The sequence below is a fragment of the Dreissena polymorpha genome, chromosome 11 (assembly GCF_020536995.1).
Source record: "Dreissena polymorpha isolate Duluth1 chromosome 11, UMN_Dpol_1.0, whole genome shotgun sequence".
NCBI lineage: Eukaryota > Metazoa > Mollusca > Bivalvia > Myida > Dreissenidae > Dreissena > Dreissena polymorpha.
Window position 1 is genome coordinate 56385143 of NC_068365.1, and position 26796 is coordinate 56411938.

Below are 26796 nucleotides of genomic sequence, written 5' to 3' on the forward strand. Positions count from 1 at the left end.
CCGATGATGCGCTTTGTCAATCTATGTTTTAATAACCACCTAAAGCAAGAGATGTGTTTGTCAGAAACACAATGCCCCCTAAAGCGCCGCTTTTTTGTTGACCTTTGACCTTGAAGGATGACCTTGACCTTGACCTTTCACCACTTAAAATGTGTAGCTCCATGAGATACACATGTATGCCAAATATGAAGTTGCTATGTTGAATATTTAAAAAGTTATTGCAAAACTTTACTGTACAGTAAAGTTTTGGGACATAATTTTTTGACCTTTGACCTTGAAGGATGATCTTGACCTTAACCTTTCACCACTCAAAATGCGCAGCTCCATGAGATACACATGCATGCCAAATATCAAGTTGCTATGTCCAATATTTCAAAAGTTATTGCAAAACTTGACTGTACAGTAAAGTTTTGGGACAGAATGACAGACAGAAAGAAAGAAAGACAGAAAGAAAGACAGGCCAAAAAAAATTAACCCCCTTCTATTGAATCGGGGGCATAAAAATATATTATTAGCCTCAGTGACCTTGACCCCAGTGACCTCAAACCTCATCAAACAGTAGAGGTCCATGCAAGGTATGTACATGCCAAATATGAAAGAGATCGGTAAAGTATTGAAGGTGCTATGAGAAACTGTAACAAAAGTGTGACGGAAAAATCTACTATTAGCCTCGGTGACCTTGACCTTGACCCCAGTGATCTCAAACCTCATCAAAAGGTAGAGGTCCATGCAAGGTACCAACATGGCAAATATGAAAGAGATCGGTAAAGAATTGAAGGTGCTATGAGAAACTGTAACGAAAGTGTGACAGAAAAATCTATTATTAGCCTTGGTGACCTTGACCCAAGTATCCTCAAACCTCATCTAAAAGTAGAGGTCCATGCAAGGTACCTACGTGCCAAATATGAAAGAGATTGGTAAAGTATTAAAGGCGCTATGAGAAACGGTAACAAAAGTGTGACGGAAAGTAAGTAAAGTAAGTAAGGGAGGGAGGGAGGAGGGAGGCGAGGAGGGAGGGAGGGAGGGAGGGAGGGTAAGGGAGGGAGGAAGGGAGGAAGGAGGAGGAAGGACAGGAAGGAAGGAAGGAAGGAAGGAAGGAAGGAAGGAAGGAAGGCAAGGAAGGAAGGAAGAGAAGGAAGCGAAGGCACTAGGAAGACGGAAGAAGGAAGGAAGGAAGGAAGGAAGGAGCCTGTCTTCCTCTTCCTCCCTTCCGCCGTCCGTCCTACCTTCTCCTTCCTTCTTCCTCCTTCACTTCCTTCCGTCCTTCCTTCCTTCCTTCCGTCCTTCTGCCTTCCTTCCTTCCTCCTTCACGGAAGGCAGGTAAGGAATGAATGGTCCAAGGAAGGACAAATTGGCAACTATATGCTCCGCCGAAATTTTATTTCGGTGAGCATAAAAATGTAGCCATTGCTCTATGTGACATAATTCAAATAATTTCATTCAATATCAGTATCATTATTATCGGAGGTATACACATTGATGAGCCACTTTATTATTGTATCTTTCTGGCTGATGTTCATCTGAGACATGTCTTATAGATGGAGTTAATAATGACATCATGGATACAAAAGCAGCAGTGGCACACTTTCTCTTCAAAGCATGATACATTTTGATATGTATTTGAGTTGCAATCAAGGAAAACAATCTTAATTTATGTGCTTCATGTTATTCCACATTAGCCTGTGCAGTCTGCAAAGTCCATTATATTGAAATTTGCAGGGTCTATCGATCCTGATATATATACATCAAAATATAACTCCAGACAGGTGGATATGTTGAAAAATTTACCCATTTTTTTATTTTATTTATGGCCTTGCTTCATATTTGTTTAGTTATAATTGCAAACCAATTCTTACATACATATTTGTTATAGTTTTGTTAATAATAAAAAGTCAAAACCTACAATTATATATTTTTTTTAGGTATGACAGAAGCGTAGGTAATGGGGAGGCAGGGGAGGCGGCCGCCTCCCCAATATTTCGGCTAGTCGGCGTTATATAAATACAACGTATAATCCCCAAAAATCGCCGCCCAAAAACCGGTATTTTTGCAACCACGCACAGTCAGTGCAGAAGCCATGTGTCCCCTCTCCGTCTGCTCCGAGGTTGCCAATAGTGATGTGTCAGTATCCCTTGTAAGGTGTCATATACCATGGGCCCGGGTAAATGTCATTGCGTTAATTGTTTTACTGTTCTTTTCCGTGATTGCACTGTCGGTGTTTTAATTAAGGACAGGTTTTTCTTTTAATATTTATTGATAGCTTTAATTCAAAGATAACTGCCAATTAAAACAATTTTGAGTAAATATATGCGTGAAAAAATTAATTTGATTGAAAATATTTGTGTTCTCTAAGTATAACAGTTATTATTTGATTAGAAATCATTGAAACAATACCATATATGTAATTGTTTAATGTTCAAAATGAGTATTCCTAAACAGCCTCGAAATTTTGCTTTTCCTAAGCGTACATTCGGGAAGAAAAAGCCAGAACAGCATTCATTCCAATCTAGTTGGTTTGATTCGTTCACATGGCTCCACTACGATGAGGTATGTTTATTAGTATTAAATTTTAATTTGCGACCGTTCTTACCTTTTATGAACCTAACGTCGATCTAAATACAAACGAAATTTAGAAAAAAATTACATACAAATAATACTCGTATTGTTGCTTAATAATGTTTTTTATTATTATCATTAATATTTAACACATTTTTTTTAATTAACAATGTTATTCTTTTTAGAGCCGGGACCTTGCGTCCGCCTCCCCAATGTTTGGAGGTTATCTACGCCCCTATATGATCGTGAATAAACTAGATAAAAACATCTTTACGTAAAGTATGTATAAAATCTACTTTTGCATGCATTCAAATCAACTCTCACAAATGGTGTTAGAATATATATAGTCACAATAAGCCACTATTATTTACAGTTGTTTTTACTTTTTACTTACAACCAAAACTGTTTTCATTTAATCAAGACAGTATTGCACTTAGCCGTATTTCATGTCGAGATAGAATGATCAGTAGGGCAACTAAATGATTTATACGCAACTTAACTGGCATGAATACTTGGGTTGTGACACTAATTGGTTGTTTCTTAAGTGTTAAAAACAGGCACAGTCCTGTAAAAACAACATTATAAGTAATAAACTATTTTGGAGCTCCACTGCATACCACACTAAGCATCAAAATAAAGGGTGAAATACTAGCTAGCACCTCTTTTTGATAAAGTTTGCAAATTTTCAGATTAAAACATGCTATCTAGCAAGCATGCTAATTCGATTATTGAAAGCCAATTTGTGGTATATCAGAAAATGCGATATAACAGACTGTGATATAATGGAGTGTAGTCTAACCAATATATTCTGCCATCTTCTTTTGGGGGCATATCAAAATATGGATTAAGAGCATGTAATAAAATTATTGCAATAATTTTAACATCACATAAATGTTTAAAAAATCTTAATATACACACATTTTCTACAAACTCATTATAGCCTTATCCAGTCTCACCTGCAGTTTCTGTATCCAGGCTGTGAGCCTCTCTGAGAGTTGGTTCCACTGGTGTGAGAGGTTATCCAAGTTGGTTCCCAGCTCAACCAGACCTGTGCCCTCCTCTGTAAGGTCACTTATCTGGGTCACGAGGTCGCGCATGGAGGTCAGCAGAGAATGGCGCTTCATAATCTCCTGTAGGGTTGCCTAGAGAATATGACCGATACATAACAACTTGGGAGTTGAAATGTTCATGATATTGAGGTGAAAGTGTTCATGAAATTAAGGTAAAGGTGGGATTGAAATGGAGGTGAAAGTGCAAATGCATTGAGGTAAAGGTGAAATTGATATTGAGGTGAAAGTGTTAATGAATTGAGGAGAAAATGTCTATGAAATTGAGGTGAAAGTGCCTATGAAATTGAGATGCAAGTCTAAATGATATTCAGGTGTAATGTTAGTAAAGTTCTGGTAAAAAGTTCATGAAATTGAGGTTTCAGTGTCAATAATATTTAGGTTAAGTTGTTAATATAATTGTGGTATTCAAGTTTTTTGTGCGCTTTTTATTGGGACAAAAAGTCAACAGGAAATGCATGATCACTGTTTAATTGATTGTCAACTTGTTACCACGATGTTTTTGATTACAATTTGAACAATTTTCATTTGAAAATTTATCAAAACAATTATAGTCATGTGTAATGAGTTCAATAATAATTTGTTAAAACTATTTACTGTGAAACCATTTATTTTCGTCGGCACAAAATTTCGCCCTTTTCATAAAAATGACTATTTCGTCCGCTCTTAAATTTGTCCATTTCTGGTTTTGAAAAAAAAAAACGTCCGATTTGTTTGTAATACATGTAATACGCGGTTGCGAAAAAATCTTAAAAAAACCAAAGGTACGGGTTTTTATGTATATGTACAAAAATAGTAGATGCAGTTAAAACCAAACAACTAAACACAAATCAAAATGTTCTTTATTAATTTGCAACAAAGCGCAGAATATATTTCAGTCAGGTGTTGATCACACATCGTCATATTTTAATTGCGTTAAATAGTATTGTCTTTAATCCGGCTTCGCCGCGTGTAGGCTGTATAATCTGCAACACCCCTGAAAAACACAATACACACAATGGGTAATAAAGTTGTTAACAATTAGCGCTAATCAACACTATTATACCTAAACGAAGTCAACGCATTCGATACAGCCTTATTGCATTCGCGTTTTACAGGAAATGTCAGTTGTCAGTACACTGTAAAATGAACACCCCTTTGTCTCAAAACCGGATTTAACTTGAGTGTGAATAGTTGACTGTTTCAAGTTCTTTGTATCAATACCATCTGTGTATCTGTATTTTAAGTATACCAGTCAACAAATAAGGTGCGCGCTTCTGCATATGGGTATTCGGATGTTCAAAAAATTGACCTACGGTTTAGCGTTCACACCGTCGAACGCATTAAGCAATATAACTCGTTTTTTTTTCACTATTTCTTTATTTGCAAAAAACACTAGTGGCTTATAACTTCCCTTGCAATCTTTTTTTTCTCGCATTTTGCGAGTGTGCGAGTGTTAATTTCGAGCCCTGTGTATATGCGTGGATTACGCTGGATTTAAATGCCTCATGCCTACGGTAATTCAGTCTTATTTGTTTCAAATATGGGACATGATTGTTCGTCCGGATCTTGAATTCGTCCATCAGTCGAAGGACGAAAAAAGCGAAAATTAATGTCGGACAAATAATAATGGTTTCACAGTACGTGACGAAATAAATGTTTTGACAATATTATGCATTAAATGCACAATTTCCATGAGCATTGTACCCCAATTGCCATTATCAGTGTCCTAAGTAACTTGCCACAATTTTTGTGTGGAGGTGTTCACTGTAGTGACCAATTAGTGTGGAAAGTACATCATAGCGAACAAACTGTCACAAAACCTCTGAAATTATCGACTGATTATTTACGCATGACTGATACACAACCGTAAGCATCTTTAGTGCCTTGGAAATATTGTTAAGTAAAATGGTAAAATAAATCAATAGGAAGACTACTTTTGTCTTGAGTTGTTTTAATTTAATTTGCTTCTTCTAAACAGAATCCAGTCTAGGCTGAAAACGTCGTCCCTGAATAGCCTGTGCGAACACTATTGGCACATGCATTAAGCCAGTTTTTTCTCAGTACCTTGGCAAAGGAGAGGTCCTTCTGCCTGTTTAAGGTCCCAGTGGTGTCTGCCCTCTCACGTGTGTCCAGCTCGTGGTTGCTACGCGTGATGAAGTCCTGCACAGCAGACAGCTCCTTCCTCAGTTTCTTGTACAGCTTCAGTGTCTTCTCTATCTTTGTCTTGCCCTCCGTTACCTAGGCAACAAAGGTGCTACATGACAATGAAAATAACATCAAATGCTTAAAAGTGGACATCAGTTCTTACAAAAGTGACTGCAGTTTATTTCCATACATGCCATAAATTTTCAGACCAATTCTGGGACCTTGAGCTCAATTTACCGGGACTTTTGTTGTTTTTATGGGACATGTATACATAAAGCGATATTATATAGACATATATTTGCATTTTGGGTACGCAATTGTTTCACATCTTAAATTGCTAAGTTCGAAAGCCTATCCATAATACACTAGATCGATTAACGTCAAATTATTAATTACTATTTCCGTAACTAGATACAAGCCACGTGTTTATCGTGTTAGAAAAGAGCACCAAATTGCTTTTGTGTACATGTCATGTCATCTGCATGAAACGCGTGGGAGTATCCACAGCCGCATAAAAACTTTGTAGCGCATTTGTTACTATTTAGAGATTTGATGAAATAATGTCCAATCGGGGCTTTTTTTTCCACTGAACACCGGTAAACCGCCTGACGTGATGTTCATGTTTTTATACAACACAAAATACACCCAAACTTTCGATGCTACGTTCTAGATGTCTGCATAATTTTTGCGCGCTTTTATTGAGACAAACAGCACTGTTTATTTGACACTAGTATTTGTTAATGTCGCGTAAACATTAAAATTCGGATGCGTGTTTCGGATTACAAATTGAATAATGCTCATTGAGAATCGAACGAAACATTTTCAGTTGTGCGTAATTAATTCAACAAACTGCAATAAATCACACGCGTATGAAAATTACGTCACTCGTCGTCTGCATCATCTTACTGCAGGTACAGGTATGACTGCTTAGGAGCGTTGTCGCTCATTGAAAGCGTGAGCCAACAAACTGCCATAAAATCAGTATACAAGTATTCAAGCAAATTAACAAACACATTAAACAATGCCGCCTTTTCGGTTTGACTGCAAACGTGAGACAATCGATATGATAAGAGGACCCCTGTTAATTGATCGATTTTGACACGTAGCGTAGTCACCTATTTAGGTAGGCATTGCCATGGAGACGCTGCGAATCAGTGGGAACACAGATTCAAGGTCCAGTTAAGCCTATATATAAAGATAAGGTACATGTATGTATGGATTGTGTTAAATCCGGACATTTGACAGATTTCCGGAACTGCGGGACACGTTCTTCATTTCCGGGACAATCACGGACAATCCGGGACGTATGGTATGTATGTTTATTTCAATTATAATTCAAAAATATATAATTGGAAAACCAGATAGCAAACTTGTCATAAAATAAGCCTGTTTGAAGGACTGTGTTACATTTTTTACTTTGAAGATTATTAAATTAAAACTATTTATGCTAGAGAGCTGGATATTTTGGAAATTTCATATTTTTCAAAGACCATAATTCTAAAGAGCTTCAAGATATCTGGATTATTATCGTACATGGGTGAGATTTATACCCAAAAGCATTGTGACCACATGATGATACAATTAAACCTAGTTGAGTTAAAGGGGGACAAGTTTAATTTGGTCATTTGTTAATTCAAGGGCCATACTTGTGATGTGCTTCATGCACTCTGGCTGGTTATTGAACTTATAAAAATATTAAAATATTATGTAAATTAACATTATCATCAAGTTTCATGATGATCTGATAAAAAATCTGAGAGTTTAACAGCGAACAAAGTTAACTTGGTCATTTTTTTATAATAATTCAAGGGCCATAATTCAAAAGTGCTTCATTTGATCCGTCCAGATATCAAACTTGGTCGGTTTATTAATACTTAAAATTTTAAATAATGAGCAGATGTTATTCTTCTGGACACTGTCCACCTAAAGAAACCATGTGTTCCCATAAGACCCCTTGATTTATTAACAGGCATACAAACATAGTATTAAAGGGATCTTTTCACGCTTTGGTAAATTGACAAAATTGAAAAAAGTTGTTTCAGATTCGCAAATTTTCGTTTTAGTTATGATATTTGTGAGGAAACAGTAATACTGAACATTTACCATGGTCTAATATAGCCATTATATGCATCTTTTGACGATTTTAAAACCTAAAAATTATAAAGCGTTGCAACGCGAAACGATTGAATAATTTGGAGAGTTCTGTTTTTGTCGTTAAATTTTGTGAAACTACGAAGATTGCTTATATAAGGTATAAAATACATCAACTAGTGTAATCGGCGGAATAGCTCAGTAGGCTAAAGCGTTTTAACTTCAGGACTCTGGCAGGACTCCAGGGGTCACTGGTTCGAAACCTGGTCCGGGCAATGTTCTTTTCCTTTTTTAAATTTTATTCTTGATTTTTTACTGGAGCTTTTACGATCCAATGTTTACATTTATCGATATAAAGCATTTAATGAATCAGTTAAAAAATGCCAAAATCTGTGAAAAGGCCCCTTTAAAGCTGAAAGCATTCCGTGGGAATGGATCATACAATTGATGCATTGTATTATAGAAGTATATTTACTTAATTTTCGACAGGTCTCACAAGCTATTGCATGCACAAAGTATAACAATTTTTCAAAAAATTATTACCAAATCATTATTTTACCCATGTTAATGTGAGTTTTTCTTTAGTTTGGTCAATTATATAAGATGTTTGGTCAATAAGATGTCTTTTGGAAATGATTTGTATATTTATTTTTAAACATTTGGGAAAAGGGGAGTATTACCCCACACGATATATAAATGGTGGATATGCAGTCTGGAGGTGTACCTGAGCTCCAATAACGTTGTATTGCTGTTTCAATGCATCCAGTTGTTTGCTCAGTTTATCAGGAAAGTCCACCTGTCGTTTCTCCACAATGTGGCGTCCAGTCTTTATGACATACTCTACTTCGGACTTCAACTCACTCATCGTTGTGTAGAATTTCTGCAATGAAATTAGCTTACGTAAATCCAATGTCATCTTGAAAATATCTGAGACTTAAGACACATTTACAAACAATCAGTTATGCTCAGGCTCTTTTCACTCATCTTTTTCTGTAGAATTTTTTTAAGAAACCTGGAATATTTTTTTACAGTCGGAATTTATAACAAGACATTTCTTTGCAAATAATTCAATTTTTGTATTTGATTATAAAATAAGTGGTTTAATGTTTCTGTAAATTATTGATACTAGATGTATATCACTTAAAATGTCTTTAAAGTGTTCCTTTTTTACCAAAAAAATGAAATTTGTAATTTATAAATAGTTTATAAAACAACATTTTTACATCTTTTAACACAACATTTAAAAATAACAAAGTCAAGCAATTCTTACTAACAATAGCTTATGCTTATTGAAATAAATATTAATTTATTCTTTTCTTTGTTTTTTTTCCTTTAAAATCTAGAAGGTAAGTGATACCATGCATTGGTCATGTTTGGCCTGCAGCAAGTCCAGATCTTCTGCATGAATCTCGAGCATATACATGCGCTCCTGAATATTGTTCAGCTCTCGCTTCACGTGGTTCTGCTTTGGCTCAAAATCTGCTGGTCGTTGAAATTTTTGGAACTTCACGTTCAGGTCTGCCATGCTTCTCTGAAATTGACAAATGAAATCAAAGTGAGATCACAATGTGAAAAGATCAAAGTTTTCAGACATTTACATAATATTACGTTCCATTCAATAAAAAGAAACAATTGAACTTGGACGTTATCTTGTTTGCAAGTTTCACACAAAAAATAGCCTGTGTTAAGACTTGGGATGTGACTGTGTTTTTTCTTAAATGGCAAATAATATGTTAACAGTGGCCAGAAAAGATTTAAAATGGCATCAAATACTTTGTTTTACTGAAATTTACATAAATATTTTGGTTAACTCTGTCTTCTTGTTTGTATTAGAGGAAATTTTTATGTGTTGTGTGGTTCTTGTGTTGTGTTCCTGTGTTGTTGTTTTTTGTTGTTGTCGGGGGGTGGGGGGGGGGGGAAGAGGACTTATTACTTCCCCGCACTCCACCCCCAATAATACAACAGTATGCACTGCTTGTTCTAACTCAGCTACAAGCCTACATGCCTACCTTAATTCTCTGCAGCTGGTACTCAATTCTACGGGCTGCATCCAGTTTTCCCACTGCCTTGTACTCAGCAGACTTCTTTTCAAGAGAGATAATCAACTCCTCTTGCTGACGAAACTCCTCCTTCATTTGCTGAAAAATCAATTTTAATGTGATTGACTTCTCTTTTATATTATCTAGTATTTAATACACATACATGCTACATACAGTCTCTTATACATTCAAGGTAGCTCACTTACTTCACTCTCATACATTCAAGGGAGCTTACTTCCTTCATTCTCATACATTCAAGGGAGCTGACTCACTTCACTCTCATACATTCAAGGGAGCTGACTCACTTCACTCTCATACATTCAAGAAAGCTAACTCACTTCACTCTCATACATTCAAGGGAGCTTACTTACTTCATTCTCATACATTCAAGGGAGCTCATTCACGTCATTCTCATACATTCAAGGGAGCTCACTCACTTCACTCTCATACATTCAAGGGAGCTAACTCACTTCACTCTCCTCAGGTATGTCGCCTGCCAACACGTCTGCGTCGAGTCTGTTCTGTATCTCCTTGTCCACCACTGTCAGCCATTTAGACAGCTCTAAAAGCTCCTTCTCAACCGCCTGCGCTTCATTGATGGACTCTTCCATCTTCTTGATTGTTTCTTTTGCCTGGCATTTAAGGAAAGATCTTGGTTTAATAGGATAAAAAAGTCATGCTTCAGGTTGTATGTTATAGCAATTTGCAAATATTAAAAAAGGGTTGGATTTTTTAAGGAAAAGGTCACATGAATGTTAATTCTGGTGCAAGGATACCGTCAGTAGGCAGATAATAAGTCATCAAAATAAATGTAACTGTATGTACTCTACCTGTTTTTCTAGGTTTTCCAGGCGTTTCACGTAGACATCAGACTCTGAAGTGATCTGATCTGACAAGATGCTGTTGACAATCATTTCCTGTTTCAACTCCTCAATGAGGGCTCGGTTCTCTGTGGTATGCTCAGACGTAAATGACTCTATGTCCTGAAATTTAAATATATTTGAGTTGCTTTGTGTGAAAACTTGGCTTTATGCATGTACGGAAAGTGTTGTGCAGACTGCTCAGGATAATCTTGGACAACCCTTCCGTTCAAAATTAAATTGTTGCGAAGAAGAGACTTCCTTTAAACAAAAAATACCGCAGCAGTAAAATACATAGAAATAGATGACCCCATCATACAAATATGGGTCTCATGCCATTTGCCGTTACCATAGCTCCAGACCAGCCTGCGCATCCGTGCAGTCCGGTCAAGAGCTACCCTGTCCATTATAAAGTCATACAAGGTTTTGTTGCCTCAGAAGTGAACTGCCTAAATACACCGGCTGTTCTGCAGCTAAGCTGGTTGCCTATGGCACATGAGCCATTTTTGCAGGACACAGTACAAATTATTTACAATTATAAGAATCTTGCACAAAAGTTTGTTTGTTTGTTCTGTTGGATTTTTTCACTTTTTTTCAACAATATTTAAGTCATATCATGGCAATTAGTTAACCATCTCAAACTTTACCTGTGCACACACATTTTACAGTAACTGACAACTGCTATACTTGAATAAGAGGTAGGGTGAGAATGGCAGTAGAAAGCATTTCATGACAAATCTCAACTCATGTTAATTTGCCTGGCCTGGGTTCGAACCCACGACCCATGAACAGCTTTCTACACACTGAGAAGGCTAATCTGGTCTCTTGCACAAAAATGATCTTTTATCTACAATACAAGGTTTATAAACGTACATCCATGTATTCAGATATTTCTTCTGCATCTGTACTGACAGATGTTGCATGCTTGATTTTCGTTTCCAGTCTATCCAGATAACGGTTTTCATCACCAAGGGCATCTGAAATAATCAATACAATTGCCATCAATACCGCAAATTATTAAACTGTCCATATATGAGCTTCATTCTAGGAAAAATGGGCAATATGTATGTGCGAAAAGTGTCCTCCCAGATTAGCCTGTGCAATTTACACAGGCTAACCTGGCACAACGCTTTACCCATAAACTGGATTTTTGCTAATAAAATACTTGCTTTAAATGAAACATAACATTATATTGCATTATATTGCATACAATTATGTTAAAACCAGGGAAATCAACACAATATCAAATTCATGATTGCATTTCATTTACTTTTGTATTCCCAACAGTCCATGCTTGGAAGTCATTTTTTGATTAGTGATAAAAAAGACCAAACAAAAAACAGAATTGGCAACCAAATTTCATTAAATCACTTTTTAATTCCCGCCAGTTCTTCTAAAAATTAATAAAGCCACAAACCAAAATGTCTTAAAACTAAAAACAGATTTTGCCACCAAACTTCATTAATATCACCATTAATGTTCATTAACTCACTTTTAAATTCCCGCCAGTTCTGCTCCGAGGTGAGGAACAGCTTATAGTAGTGTTCCACCTGCTGAAGAGTGTGGGTCCACATGGCACTCATACGCATCAGGGACCGTGCCAGGTCCTGCAGGGAACCAGACGGCGCCGTGCTCAACATCTCGTTGGCATCGTCTGTCAGCTGCTTCACCTCTGACTCTTTACCTGTCATCTCTGTCCTCAGCGTCTTTGAAATGGTTCAAATGTCCATGATCAGTTAACTTACAAATGGAACAGCATACTGTTGCATCTCACAAATAGGTCAGAAGTCAGCAGTTTCATTTTGGCTTTGACAATAATTGTTGTGTGTTATATTCCAGCCAATATATAATATGTTATCTGATATTATTGTTTTGTATTGTTTGTTTAATTTTCAACAACATTTCCCTCAGTTGATCAAGTCACACTTTTCCTGGGTAATCTTGTTTTACAGTATCAAAGGCACATGCCATAACTGACAACTGCTGTACTTCACTAAAGGGTACATTTACCACAACAAAACTGATACATGCATTTAACTTTGATGTGACATATTTTGGACGACATACTTTTAAACAAGTTCTGTAGTTGGTTAATATAACAGTATCTGCAAAAGTGAACTTGTAGTGGATATAGATATGCAAATGCAATACACTATAAGTGGTATGATACGATAAGACAAAGATCAAAAGTGTATTTTTTTATTTCAACAATAATCTTTGTTTGCAAATTAAACTTTATATTATAACAGGTCTTTAAATTAAGTAGCTTAGGAAGTAAAGCCAGGAGGAAATGTAAATACCTTAAAGCGCTTGTTCTTCACCTGTAAATCACTCAAGCTTTGCACAGAATAATCCTTGTTAGAAATCTCATCTCTGATTGGCTCAAGCCACGAAATGATCCGTCGAATCTCCCGATATATTTCTTCACTCAAGTCCAGTGACCCTTTCAATCTATCGTGCTGCTGTTCCGAGAGAATTAAAACTTTATTCCAGTTCGTGTTCAACTCCTCCACTTCTTCTGAAAGCTTAGCACCATAAACAGGGTCAATGTTTAACGAAAGTGAGCGGAACAGGTGATTGATATCGTCCATATTTTTCTGCAGTGTTTTAATGTCCTTCTGGACTCGAGTGTTCTCTTCCAGTTGAGCCTGCAGAGTGGGAAGATCGCCTTTTGTGGGGTCCTCAGCATGAAGAAAGACGTCCATTTCCTTCATCCACGTCATTAGCCCTTGCCGCAGAGTCTGGGAATTAAAAAAAAAAAACACCAATAAAATGAATACATGGAACATGTTGTGAATAAATTATTTAGATTACTTATACATACATTACAACAAATAAGTTTACAAAAAGGTTTATGATGAAACATGATGGCATCATAGAAAACTGACCTTTTTGAATTATATAAACTGTTCTCTACAGACATGATTACAAGAGTTTTCATTTTTTAATGATTAAAATTCAATTTCATTCATATTATTTGTGATAAATTTTCTTCCATGATTGTACAACAATTTTGATCACACCTCTCTTGTGAATAAAACTCTAAATGTAAAATGTAAGACAAGGGACAAAATTGTCACAAAACCAGGTTTTCAATGTGAAAAAAAGTCAGATAAAGGGGGACAACTAAAACTGAACTGATTTGTATCAAAATAAATATATTTTTAGTCATGGTGACCTTGACCTTGGAATTATTGACGTAATTTTTCCGCGCGACACACCGTCTAATGATGGTAAACAAATGTGCCAAATGATTTTAAAATCTGAAAATGAACGACAAAGTTATGGGCCGGACAAGCTCATTTATAGCCATTTTTGACCTTTGAACTCAAATTGTGACCTTGACCTTGGAGATATCGACATAATTCTTTCGGGCGACACACCGTCTAATGATGGTGAACAAATGTGCCAATTAATTTTAAAATCTCACAATGAACGACAAAGTTATGGCCAGGACAAGCTTGTTCCGCCCGCCAGCCCGCCAGCCAGAACGCCCGCCCGCCGACATTTGCCAATCTAATAACCAGATTTTTCCTTTGGAAAACCTGGTTAAAAAGATAGTCCTAATTTTCCAACACAACACATGGCTAAATGAATAATTATAAGCTGATAAATACTTTATAACAGAAATCTGTTTTGATTTAAACAAAGACAATAAGTCTTTTAAAACAAGATATGGGATGTCCATGAATTACTTATGATTAATTGGGAATGCAACAAGGCAGTGCACAGGAAAACTAGATCCACTATAATGACTTTCAGTTGTTACCCTCACCTTCAAGTGGTGGGACTGCTTTATGCCTTCTGCCTATCTCATTAAAATCCCTTAAAGGTAAAGAGATGTAGAACCAGCATAAGAAAACATACTCAAACATATGACCTTCAAGTGTGACATTGACCTTGAGCTGGCAACCTTGTTTTCTTCGAAAACTACATATGTCCGTAATTTAAAGAACAAGATTGGGGGACTGGAGTTCAAATGATAATGTATCAATCTGGATCTTAAACTTGAAAAACATTGGCATGCACAAAATCGTTTGCATGTCGTAAACAACTTACAGTATACTCCTTGAGTTGTTGAACAGCTGTTTCCAAGTCTCTGATTCTGGTTTCCATGGCAGCAGACACACTATTCCATCTGCTAGTGAGCAGCTTTAAATCTGTCTCCAGTTTAGAGGCTTTTTCCCCAGAGGCACCTTTGCTAATAAGGTCACTTCCTGTCCTGCTCAAATAATCTCTACTACTCTTCTGCTCATGGAGATCTTCACCCAGGGTCTGTGGAGGTATTTTACATTATTTTATAGATGTTGCATAAATATAGGAATGCACATGAAACTGATTCAAACACCATGCTAAAAATGTAAAACAAGAGGGTCATGGGCCCTCAGACGCTCATCTGAGATCCAAATAATCTGTGAAACTATTCATGAAAATAAAAGATTGGACCAAACAAAGGACTACTAGAGTATTCACATTTTATATATGTTTGACTTAGTGACCAAGTTTTTGAGCTCAAAAGATCCATGTTCAATCTCAGCCAAGATTTCATTGGGACCAATGTTCTGACAAATTTTCATGAAAATTGGCCAATAAATGTGGTTCATATAGAGTCAACTAGATTTCACTATAGCCATAATATATTTATATCCTTATATTCCTTATATTATAAGGAAAAATGCATGGCCCCCAGGCAGCAATGTTGTTCAACAAACCATAACCATTTTAAAACCAAATGTTCTGACCATGTTTCATAAAGATTTGACAATAAATGTGACTCCAAGAATGTTAACAAGGTTTAACTAAAGCCATATAAATAAAAATGCTCTGCCCCCTGGTGGCCATGTTTTTCAACAGACCAGTACCATTTTGGGACTCGTCCAATAAATCATTAGAACATGTTTTGACAAAGTTTCATGAAGGTTGGACTTAAAATGTGATTTCTAGAGTGTTAACAAGGTTTTAATCAAGCCGTATAAGGAAAAATGCCCCACCCGAAGGTGGCCATGTTTTTCAACAGACCGTAACCATTTTTATACGCATCCGAGATTTCATGAGAACAAATGTTCTTACTAATTTTCATGAAGATTGGACAATAAATGTGACTTCTAGAGTGTTAACAAGGTTTAATCATAGGGACATGAGGATAACTGCCCCCTCACCCCCACCCCCCAGTGGCCATGTTTTTCATCGCCAGATGTGATGTTCATGTTTTTATTCAACACAAAATACACCCACACTTTCCATGCTATGTTCTACATGTCTGCATAATTTTCGCGCGCTTTTGAGACAAAGGATAAAGCACTGTTTATTTTACGCTAGTATTTGTTAATGTCGCGTAAGCATTAAAATTCGGAAGCATGTTTCAGATTACAAATTGAAAAATGCTCATTTGTAAATCAAACGAATCATTTACAGTTGTGCGTAATTAATTCAACAAACTGCATTAAAATCACACGCGTATGAAAATTACGTCATTCGTCGTCTGCATGATCTTACTGCAGGTACAGGTATGACTGCTAACGAGTGTTGTCGCTCATTCAAACCGTGCGCCAACAAACTGCCATATAATCAGTATACAAGTATTCAATCCAATTAACAACCACATTAAATAATGCCGCCTTTTCGATTTGACTGCAAACGTGAGACAATCGATATGATAAGAGGGCCCCTGTTAATTGATCTATTTTGACACGTAGCGTAGTCACCTATTTGGGTAGGCATTGCCATGGAGATGCTGGGGATTAGTGGGAACATAGATTCGAGGTGCAGTTAAGCCTAAGATACGGTACATGTATATATGGATTTTGTAAAATCAAGGATATTTGACAAATTTCCGGGACTGCGGGACACGTTCTTCATTTCCGGGACAATTCGGGACAATCCAGGACGTATGGCATGTATGAAGATATCATTTTGACACAAGTTCTTACAGATTTTCATGAAGATGGTAAATGGTGGCTATGCACTTCCCACAACAAACGGTGCACTATGGAAATGATCACAAAAGTTCATCATGAGCACTTTCTTATGCTCAGGTGAGCTCAAAATTAAGTCAGCTGCCTGACCCACATTGCCTTGAAGCAATCTAATTGTCTCAGGGCCTTTCCAAGTATTCCAACAAAATTGCATGTAAATACCATTACATACTTTTTTGTTAGATATTGGCAAAAAATTCTTTATCTGCTAAGCTTATATGTATCAGTTTTCTCCTTCAACCCTAAAAACAGCAATATATAAAGATAGGAGAAAACAGTGTGGTTAAACTGTGGTAAAGGCATATTCAATAAATGATTGTTTTGGTTAAAAAAATGATAATGCTGAAATAGTGGCAAACAAATGTGAAAACAAACATGAATGTTTAATACAATACACAGTGAACACACACCAAATACTTGGGACATGACACATTATTGACTAGATTACAATTTTAGATACAAGACAGACATACAGCAAACATAAACATAAAGCATGACCAAAGATCAAAGAATATCATGGGGTGTGTTATGGGAAATCTGGGCTTTATGCATGTGGGTTAAGTGTGGTAAAAAATTAGCCTGTGTAGTCTTACCAGCTTATCAGGGACAACACTTTCCACTGTTATGGTATTTATTGTTTTAAGGAAGTCTCTTCTTAGTGAAAATCTAGTTTGAGTGGAAAGAGTCGCCCAAGATAAGCCTGTGATTGATAAGACTGTATAAACTTATCTTGGGCAACCCTGTACGCAAATGCATAAAGCCCAGTTTTTGTTGAGCCGGACTCACATAAATCTCCAGTACTCACTTTGAAATGTTTCAGCTGTTTCTCCAAAGAAGGTAACTCCTTGACGACAAACTTTTCGGACTGGATAACCTCCTCATTGTTCTCCAGCCACCTCAGCAGGGCATCCATGGCCTCAATGTAGGCCTTGGGCGGCTGACGCTCCAAGAGATCAGTGAGGGCCCTCTGTCGCTCACCTGCACAACAAAAGAAAATATGAGACTCGTTTTGTGAAAACTGGGCTTAATGCATGTGAGTAAAGTGTCGTCTCAGATAAGCTTGTGCAGTCCATACAGGACAATCAGGGACAACTCTTTCAGCTTAAACTGGATTTTTGTTTAGAAGAGAGTTTCTTAAAAGAAAAATTCTATAAAAGCGGAAAGTGGGCCATTTGAAAATGACTATGCTGAACAATATACACCAATTTCAAATCAATGGTATATTGAAACTATTCTTGTAGGAAACATTACTGATTTTGGAGACAATAAATACTTATTACTCACTTTAATTTAAAGTACTGAACAGCTGAGATACAAAAAGGTATCTTATTTTTGGAAGCAAAGTAATCGAAATGTTTAATAACAATACACAAAATGATGTTAGCTGATGTTATGAATCCAACATGCAGTTTAATTAACTACAATTTAGTATATTATGACATTATTATCAAGTCTCAGGTAAAAATGCTAAGAAAAACTTGTGCATGCTGTCACATGCAATTATGTAAGTGTTAAGCTTTTTACTCAGCATAATGAAGGCATAACATTCATTGTTTTAAACTTATAACAAGGGCTGTTTGTAAAACATGCATGCCCCCCATATGGGCTGTCAGTTGTAGTGGCACTCATTGTGTGAATACGTTTTTTTGTCACTGTGACCTTGACCTTTGACCTTGTGACCTGAAAATCAATAGTGGTCATCTGCCAGTCATGATCAATGCAACTATGAAGTTTCATGATCCTAGTCCTTATTATTCTTGAGTAATCATCAGGAAACCATTTTACTGTTTCGAGTCACTGTGACCTTGACCTTTGACCTAGTGACCTGAAAATTAATAGGGGTCATATGCCAGTCATGATCAATGTACCTATGAAGTTTCATGATCCTAGGCGTAAGCATTCTTGAGTTATCATCCGGAAACCATTTTACTATTTCGAGTCACTGTGACCTTGACCTTTCACCTAGTGACCTGAAAATCAATAGGGGTCATCTGCCAGTCATGATCAATGTACCTATGAAGTTTCATGATCCTAGGCGTAAGCATTCTTGAGTTATCATTCGGAAAACCATTTTACTGTTTCGCATCACTGTGACCTTGACCTTTGACCTACTGACCTGAAAATCAATAGGGGTCATCTGCCAGTCATGATCAACGTTCCTATGAAGTTTCATGATCCTAGGTGTAAGCATTCTTGAGTTATCATCCAGAAACCATTTTACTATTTCGAGTCACTGTGACCTTGACCTTTGACCTTGTGACCTGAAAATCAATAGGGGTCATCTGCCAGTCATGATCAATGTGCCTATGAAGTTTCATGATCCTAGGCCTAAGCATTCTTGAGTTATCATCTGGAAACTATTTTCCTATTTCGAGTCACTGTGACCTTGACCTTTGACCTAGTGACCTGAAAATCAATAGGAGTCATCTGCCAGTCATGATCAATGTACCAATGAAGTTTCATGATCCTAGGCCTAAGCGTTCTTGAGTTATCATCCGGAAACCATCTGGTGAACGGAACGACGGACCGACAGACATGTGCAAAACAATATACCCCCTCTTCTTCGAAGGGGGCATAAACATCACATTCTACATTATAAACACAATAACTACAAATGTTACAAAAAGTGACACATTCTATGAAATATGTTTACTTGTACACTGTTAAACAAATACCACTATCAATCCGATAACTGTTTTGATACATCATTAGAACAGCAGCTGTTCAATAGGTGTAAATACTATAACATAACAATTCATAGTAGGGTTAGAGTAATGTCTGAACATCTATGCAACATGACAATGACAACACAAGTAGGTTACGTGATAATATGATGTACATATTGTGGCCAGATATTGTGTACTTACTCTCTTGTTTCTCTGCCAACAGGATGATCAAAGTTAGGAAGGTGGAAATTAAATAAATGTTTACATTCTTTATCATGTCTTTGATGTAATAAAAGAAAAGGAAAAATAATGGTGCTCAGATAAATTTAACAAATTATTAAGAAAATAGTATAAAACAAACATTGCATACAAAGAAAACTTTCCAGCATTTCAATCAAAAGATTCATTCATACTTAGCAAACCAAACACAAACACAATTTCATCATAAAGGCATCAAGGCTTTTACCAAATAAATAATAAATACATATGAACAAAATAATTTGATACAAAAGTTACTAACAATTTCTTGCCAAGGCATTAACCATACGTAAACTTAATTGAAACAAAAAATTATTACAAATAATATGAGGCATGTTGTGGAAAAACCTGGCTTATGCAAGCTATCACTAATCAGGTTGACACTATACACTTTTCTGTTCCCAGAAGCCGCTTTCAACCATATAGCAATGTACATAGAAAGTCATGTCTTGGATATAGAACGTGGACTGTGTGCAGACTGGGTGTGGACTGCTTGTGGACTGAGTACGGACTTTGTGTGTACTTAGTGTGGACTGAGTGTGCACTGAGTATGCGCTGGACATGGTTTGAGTGTGGACTGAATGTAGACTGAGTAGGAACTGAGTGTGGATTGAGTGTGCACTAAGTGTGCACTGAGTGTGGACTGAGTGTGGACTGAGTGTTTAATGAGTGTGGACTGAGTGTGGACTGAGTGTTTAATGAGTGTGCACTGGGCGTGGACTGTGTGTGAGCACTGAGTGTGGACTGAGTGTTGACTGAATGTTTAATGAATGTGCACTGAGTGTGGACTCTGTGCACACTGAATGTGGACTGAGTGTGCACAGAGTGTACACTGAGTGAAGACTGTGTGCATTATGTATGCACTGAGTGTGGACTAACTATGGACTGAGTGTGCACTGTGTGCGGTCTGAGTGTGGACTGCATGTTGACTTGTGGAACCTGTGTGGAATGTGTGTTAACTTTGTGAAGACTGTGTGCGACAAATCCAAGATGATACTTACAGACATGAATTAAGCCAAGTTTTAATATGACACACCTCATATATTTCATGAAAATAAAGCAAAAAAAAAGGATTCATGAAACACAAAAGATAGACATACCTATTTTGTGCAGTGCAGTGTTCCAACGATGATGGAATGAGTCAAAATCCTGTCTGACAGAGTTTGAGGTGGTGGACAGATTCTTGGCCAACGCTGCAAGTTTACTCACACGGTCCTGCTGAGATTTCATTGACTTCTGTTTCACCTGTGAGAACATTTGCAAATAACAGTGAGACTATGAATGTAAGAGAAAAATTCAAATTACTTTACTAGTTAAAAGGCTTTTATAAATACAATTTTCCTTTTTATAAAAAATAGGTAGTGTTATTTGTGTACAATCCAGTACTTTCAATTATCTAATTAAACTGTTTTGTTACTTCTTAATCAATTAAATAAGCTGTCCATGGTAAAAAAAAGGTAAGTATCCGCTGAATCTGGCAAGTACTTGGTTTACTGTGTTTAAAAATAGACTATTAAAAATGGCCCAATATTAACTTGACAATAGTCAAGCAGAAAAGCAGTCAATCAATAAAAAAGTAGGACTAGTTAAAATAAGTAGGGTTGTATGCAAGTGTCTCCTAAATTAAAAACGATTTATTCAATATTTATAATGTGAAATTCACCGACAACATTTTTTATCCTACCGTAACCCAAATTCCACGACACCTTAATTCGACGATGTTCTATTTGTATTGATTAAATGAATGATTATTGTCTTGGAATTATTTTAAAGTAATACAGCCGAGATTAAAATTATTATTTTGTGCTATTAAACATTTAATTATTTCTTTCATTATTTGCTAAATATTGCTTCATGTAACCGTTCAATCGTCGAATTTGGGTCACACTGGGATATGTGTCAAGTAATTTTTAAACCATAACCATGTCAAATAAGAAATATTAGACAATGTGCCATTTTCTTTAAGAAAAGAAGTCTTTTTTACACATATTTGCTGTGTAAGCCTATGTAAATCATTTTTTAATCCAAGAGCAAGAGTCAAACACATTTAGTAGAGGACTAATATAATTCCTGTAAAATTGCATTAAAATCTGTAAAGGGGTTGAAGAGAAGTCACAACATGAAAAAGTTTCCACACATATGAAAGATTTCCTGAGAGCTCCCCATGAGAACTATATGTTCAGGTGAGCCAACAAGCTTCGAGACGAATATACATACGGACATACAAATGGGAAGTGCACTGTGAAAAGGGGGTTTAATGCATGTGCATAAAGTGTTGCCCCAGATAGGCCTGTGCGGTCCACACAGGCCAATCAGGGACAACACTTTATGCTTTTATAATATTTTTTGTTTCAAGAAAGTCGTTTCTTGTTAAAAAGCAAGTTAAGGCGGAAAGTGTTGTCCCTGATTAGCCTGTGCAGACTGAACAGGCTAATCTGGGATGACACTCTACGCACATGTCTTAAACCCCCTTTGCACAAAGCACAGCTCAAATTTATTCACTGAAGGACAAGTGTTCTGCCTAATGCCTCCCACTCTGTGCTTGCATAAACATGTTTGCAAATACATTTAACGGAAGAAAATCCAACCTTGGACTGTTCAATTTGACGGTTAACATCAGACCCTTCATCAGTCACAGATTCCACTGAAACGACCCACTTTTCATAGCCTGTCACTAACTCTTGCAAGGACTTTAACTCATCATAAAACTTCTTCATGTTCAAGTTCATTTCCACTAATGTCTGTGTGGCACTCAACAGAGTCTTCAGGGCATTCCAGCGTTTCTCTATTTTATTTGTTGCTATGGTTACAATCTCTGGGGAATCTCCAGCTGAAATATGAATAAATGATACAAATAAATTATTTGAACTCGCAAACAATAAACACTCATCGTATGTGCACAAAAGAAATCATTCAAAATGTGTACATGCAATCATTTTTGTTATTTTGACTTATCAAGGCAAATTTTTTACCTTGCATATGAAAATCATTAGTTTTTTATACCAAACAATTCCATCAAAGGTCTTAACATTTTTTCTTCATGATTTTCCTCATAGAAAACAAACAAACCAACAATAACAAAATTATTTCTCATACAGTGAATCATTTAAAATTTTATTATAAACAACAAAAATACAACATGGAGTGAAAATGTGAAGGGACATTACTCAGTACATACCATCCAGCAGCTGCTGTTCTAGTGCTCTTCCCTGTCGCAGAAGGCGCTCTACACTGCTGGACTGGGTGTCTATCTCATTCTGTGAGTCCTGCAACACACGGGAAACACATGAACCTAGCACTGGGAAAATGGGACTTAATGCATGTGCATAAAGTGTGCAGTTGGCACAGGCTAATCTGGGATGACGCTTTCTGCCAAGACTGGATTTTCCAGACTACCTTAACACAAAAAGTGTCGTTCCTGAATAGCCAGCTGTGCTGACTGGAACGAAACTTTACGATCATGCATTAAACCCCATTTTACCACAGTGCCACTCAAATTATTTTATATTAGCTAATAATTATACGTGATTATTCACAAGTCGTAAGTTTGAAATTCAGAGGTTATAAACATAGTCAATTTTATTAAACAAAGAACAACAATTATAAGTGAGAATACTAGTTTAAATAAGACAGGGTGAATGAATATATTTAAAACCATCAATTAATTTACCTCAATCAACACCATCTGTTCCTCAGGGGTAAAGGATTCCTCCCCGGCCCCTTCGTCTTGTGACAGCAACTCCAGCGCAGACTCAACCTTCTCAAACCAGGCACCAAGTTGGGCTACTTCCTGTTCAAACTCCAGTCGGATTGACGGGTCCACGCGGCGCTTCTTTGCTGCCACTGGGTCGGCGCTCTGCAGCCTGGCACTGACCTCACTAACCTCTGTCTCCTCGGCAACCTCGGGAACGTCACCGAGCTCCAGACCTAGGCCGACAATCTAAGGGAAAGTGGATGATATTGAGTGTTGGGCACAAAACTATTGCATGTCATACAATAATGTTAAGAAATTACAACATTTTTTCCAACAATCTGAGACAAAGTGGAGAATATTTGGAGTGTGGGCACAAAACTATTGTATCTAATACAGCAATAGCCAGATACAATATTTCATGCTAACTAGCCCAAGACCAACAATATGAGAGCAAGTGGAGATTATCTAGGAGTTGGCACCAAACTATTGTATCTCATACAGACATGCTAAGCAGATACAGTATTCATGATAGCCTCAAGCCAACAATCTTAGAGCAAGTGGAAACTATTGAGGGCTTGGCACAAAACTATACAGCCTTGCTCTGGGAAAACGGGGCTTAATGCATGTGCATTGAGTATTGTCCCAGATCAGCCTGTGCAGTCCACACAGGCTAATCAAGGATGGTACTTTCTGCTTAATATGGAATTTTGTGTTTAAAATTAGTGTCTACTAAGCAAAAATATCCTGCCTATGCGGATAGTATCGTAACTGATTAGTGTGTGCGGACTGCACAAAACAAATTTGACAAATATTTGTTTTTAACTAAATTCAAGTAATATGGAACGCTCAGAGTCTTGACTCTATTTTACGTGTGTGTGTGTAAGTCAGAGTTTCAGGTCCTCTCAGCTTCTTCACGACTGCCCCATGTGCAGATCTAACCCTAGTTTTTGTTCATTATACAAGTTTACTAAATGCTTGCAGCCTTCTTGATCTTTCTGTAGACAAACAACAGGTTTACACTATTTAAACCACCAAATAACCCTTTTTTACATTTATTTATGAGTTGATTGTATACTATAAACCTTTCTTTGTTTACAGAAAGATCAAGAAGTTTGCAAGCATGAAAATTGTATCAATATTGGATATGCCCTACACCACGAATTAGAGGGAACATAAATTTTGCAAATTTGGGATAGTTCAAGGGCCGTAATTTAGAAGTGCTGCACGCAATTTGGCTGGGTTTTTTAAACTTGGTCTAGTTATTCACCCAATACAAATTGTCAACAAGTTTGAAGATGTTACAATTAAAACTATTGGAATATGGACAGTACAATATTAATTTGTCCCATTTGGAATAATTTCAGAGCCATAATTTAGATGTGCCACAACCAATCTGGCAGGTAATCAAACTAGGTCCAGATATAAGGCCAATAAATATTGGCATCAAGTTCGAAGATTATAAAATTAAAAAGATGATCCGTTTTAAACTTTTTGAAGCATTGAATTATTTAACAAATTCTATGGGTACTGCCATGCTTTCCCATAATACGCCTTGTTTAAATTTGATAACACTGATTAAACAACTACAAAATTCGTATGCTTATAAAAATTCTCCAACCTTTTTGCTCTGGAGTTCCATGTTCTCGACGAGTCGTTTCCATCTGTCCTGGAATGCCTCGAGGTCAGCAGAGATCTTCTTGACCGCTTCCTCATTGTCCACACACTGGACGATCTGCTGACCTATCTCATACAGGTCCTCAAACTTCTGCACCTGCACCACCATGTCCCGCTCTATTGTCTAAAGTAAATTAGGAATGAAATCAAATTTCAAAGTCAAATGGTTAATATTTTTTCCTGAATATCTGCCTAAAATACCCACTAGAAGGTTTCCAAATGCTTATAGTATAAACCTATTTTGTTGTATTTTTTGTTTGTATTTTAATTATGCGTTTTTGTTGACACATTTTTTTCAAAAGATAAAGGGATGACGTCATTAAATTTCCTGTGAAAAAAAGAAACAATTTGCCAGGACATACACCATCAACAAATCAAATATCCACAAACAAAAAGATATCCACAATAGTTGCTGTTCCTCTTGCTATGTAGGTTTTGCAAAAATAAAATATTCAATATTGATGTGTTGAAAGTCTTGAAAAAGAATCAGATAATTCAAATGAAAGTAATAAAGAACAAGAACAAACCTTTAAATCTTGAACTTGCTTGATGGCTACATCAGTCTCGGACAAATCAGCGGCCCTCATTTTCTGGATCAGTGTTTCCCTGTCGGACAGCCAGTCAGCAAACGCAAGTTTGTCCTCGGAGAAGTTCTGCCACTGGTAGCAACAAATAATGATGTTTCAATGGCAATATCAGCAAAAACAACAATTTGAGTTTAGTTTTTTGATGCCTTGTGTTACATGGACTATAATTGTTTTGCAATATTTTACTAGGAGTATTAACCCTTTCAGTGCGGGAACCGAATTTTGAAGGCCTGTGCAAACAGTTTTGATCCAGATGAGACGCCACAGAACGTGGCGTCTCATCAGGATCCAAACTGTTTGCTATTCTGATAGTATTCTTTGAGAAAAATCAAGAAAATGCTAATTTTTGAAATTTAGCAGACAACATTTTAGCAGACGACAAATTTCCCAGCATGCAAAGGGTTAATTGAAGCAGAATGCGGCTTTTTGTTGCAAGCATTGTGTAATTTACTAACTTTAGACTCCTGCACATTATCTGTGTTGCATTATTTTGATGAAAATTTTCCACATAAGCTTACTACAAAATACATTTTATAACATGCATGTATATATTTATTTCCATGGGAAACTATGAAAAGTGGACTAAACTATAAACCCTTATTTCATATGCATGGGACAATTTGAAAACTACGACCTTGACCTTGAACTTCAATACTGACCTTAACAAGCACCTGCTGTAGAAGGAGCCACTGCTCCTCCGTCCAGTGACATATGGCCGCCCAGCGCTTTCCCAGCCTCTGTAACTGGGCCTCCATCGCCTCACAGGCTGTTACAGGGCAAAAATTTTCATTTTATAGATACAAGCTGCCCTTTATGAAAATTAAGCTTCATGCATGTGCATGAGAGTTTATATGCATGCTTTTGAAAATGTATGATGACAACATAACATGGCAATGTATGAGCATTGAACTTATTTATAAACATGGTTCATTATACTCAGGCTTATATTGAAGTTCCAGATTATGTTTATTGTATCATGAACAGATTAAAACTGGACATTCTAGAACTTGTGTAATATGGGTTTCTATACTAAAACAAAGGATAAATGTATTGTATACGCATTAAGACTATTATTGAAAAATGGCTGTAAAATGGCTTTTATATGGTGAAATAAAATTATAACTCATCGAGAGCCCTGGTGAAGTGTTGTCCCAGATTAATCTGCACAGTCTGCACAGGCTAATCAAGGACAACACTGATGG

General features: G+C 36.7%; 1 protein-coding gene across 1 annotated transcript in view; it reads right to left on the reverse strand.

Annotated features, from left to right (window-relative positions):
- Window positions 1–26796, reverse strand: part of LOC127850936 (dystrophin-like) — a 245613-nt gene that overhangs the window by 188702 nt on the left and 30115 nt on the right. Inside the window, exons 9-27 of the mRNA XM_052384337.1 lie at window positions 26254–26360; window positions 25535–25666; window positions 24952–25131; window positions 23310–23579; window positions 22818–22905; window positions 22228–22469; window positions 20740–20884; window positions 17521–17693; window positions 14800–15015; window positions 13041–13481; window positions 12233–12446; window positions 11614–11717; window positions 10711–10863; window positions 10351–10512; window positions 9851–9979; window positions 9199–9372; window positions 8566–8721; window positions 5670–5843; window positions 3513–3698 (exon numbers count right to left, since the gene is read on the reverse strand). Coding sequence (XP_052240297.1) covers window positions 3513–3698; window positions 5670–5843; window positions 8566–8721; window positions 9199–9372; window positions 9851–9979; window positions 10351–10512; window positions 10711–10863; window positions 11614–11717; window positions 12233–12446; window positions 13041–13481; window positions 14800–15015; window positions 17521–17693; window positions 20740–20884; window positions 22228–22469; window positions 22818–22905; window positions 23310–23579; window positions 24952–25131; window positions 25535–25666; window positions 26254–26360 — 3446 coding nt within the window. The remainder of the gene's footprint in view (window positions 1–3512; window positions 3699–5669; window positions 5844–8565; window positions 8722–9198; window positions 9373–9850; window positions 9980–10350; window positions 10513–10710; window positions 10864–11613; window positions 11718–12232; window positions 12447–13040; window positions 13482–14799; window positions 15016–17520; window positions 17694–20739; window positions 20885–22227; window positions 22470–22817; window positions 22906–23309; window positions 23580–24951; window positions 25132–25534; window positions 25667–26253; window positions 26361–26796) is intronic.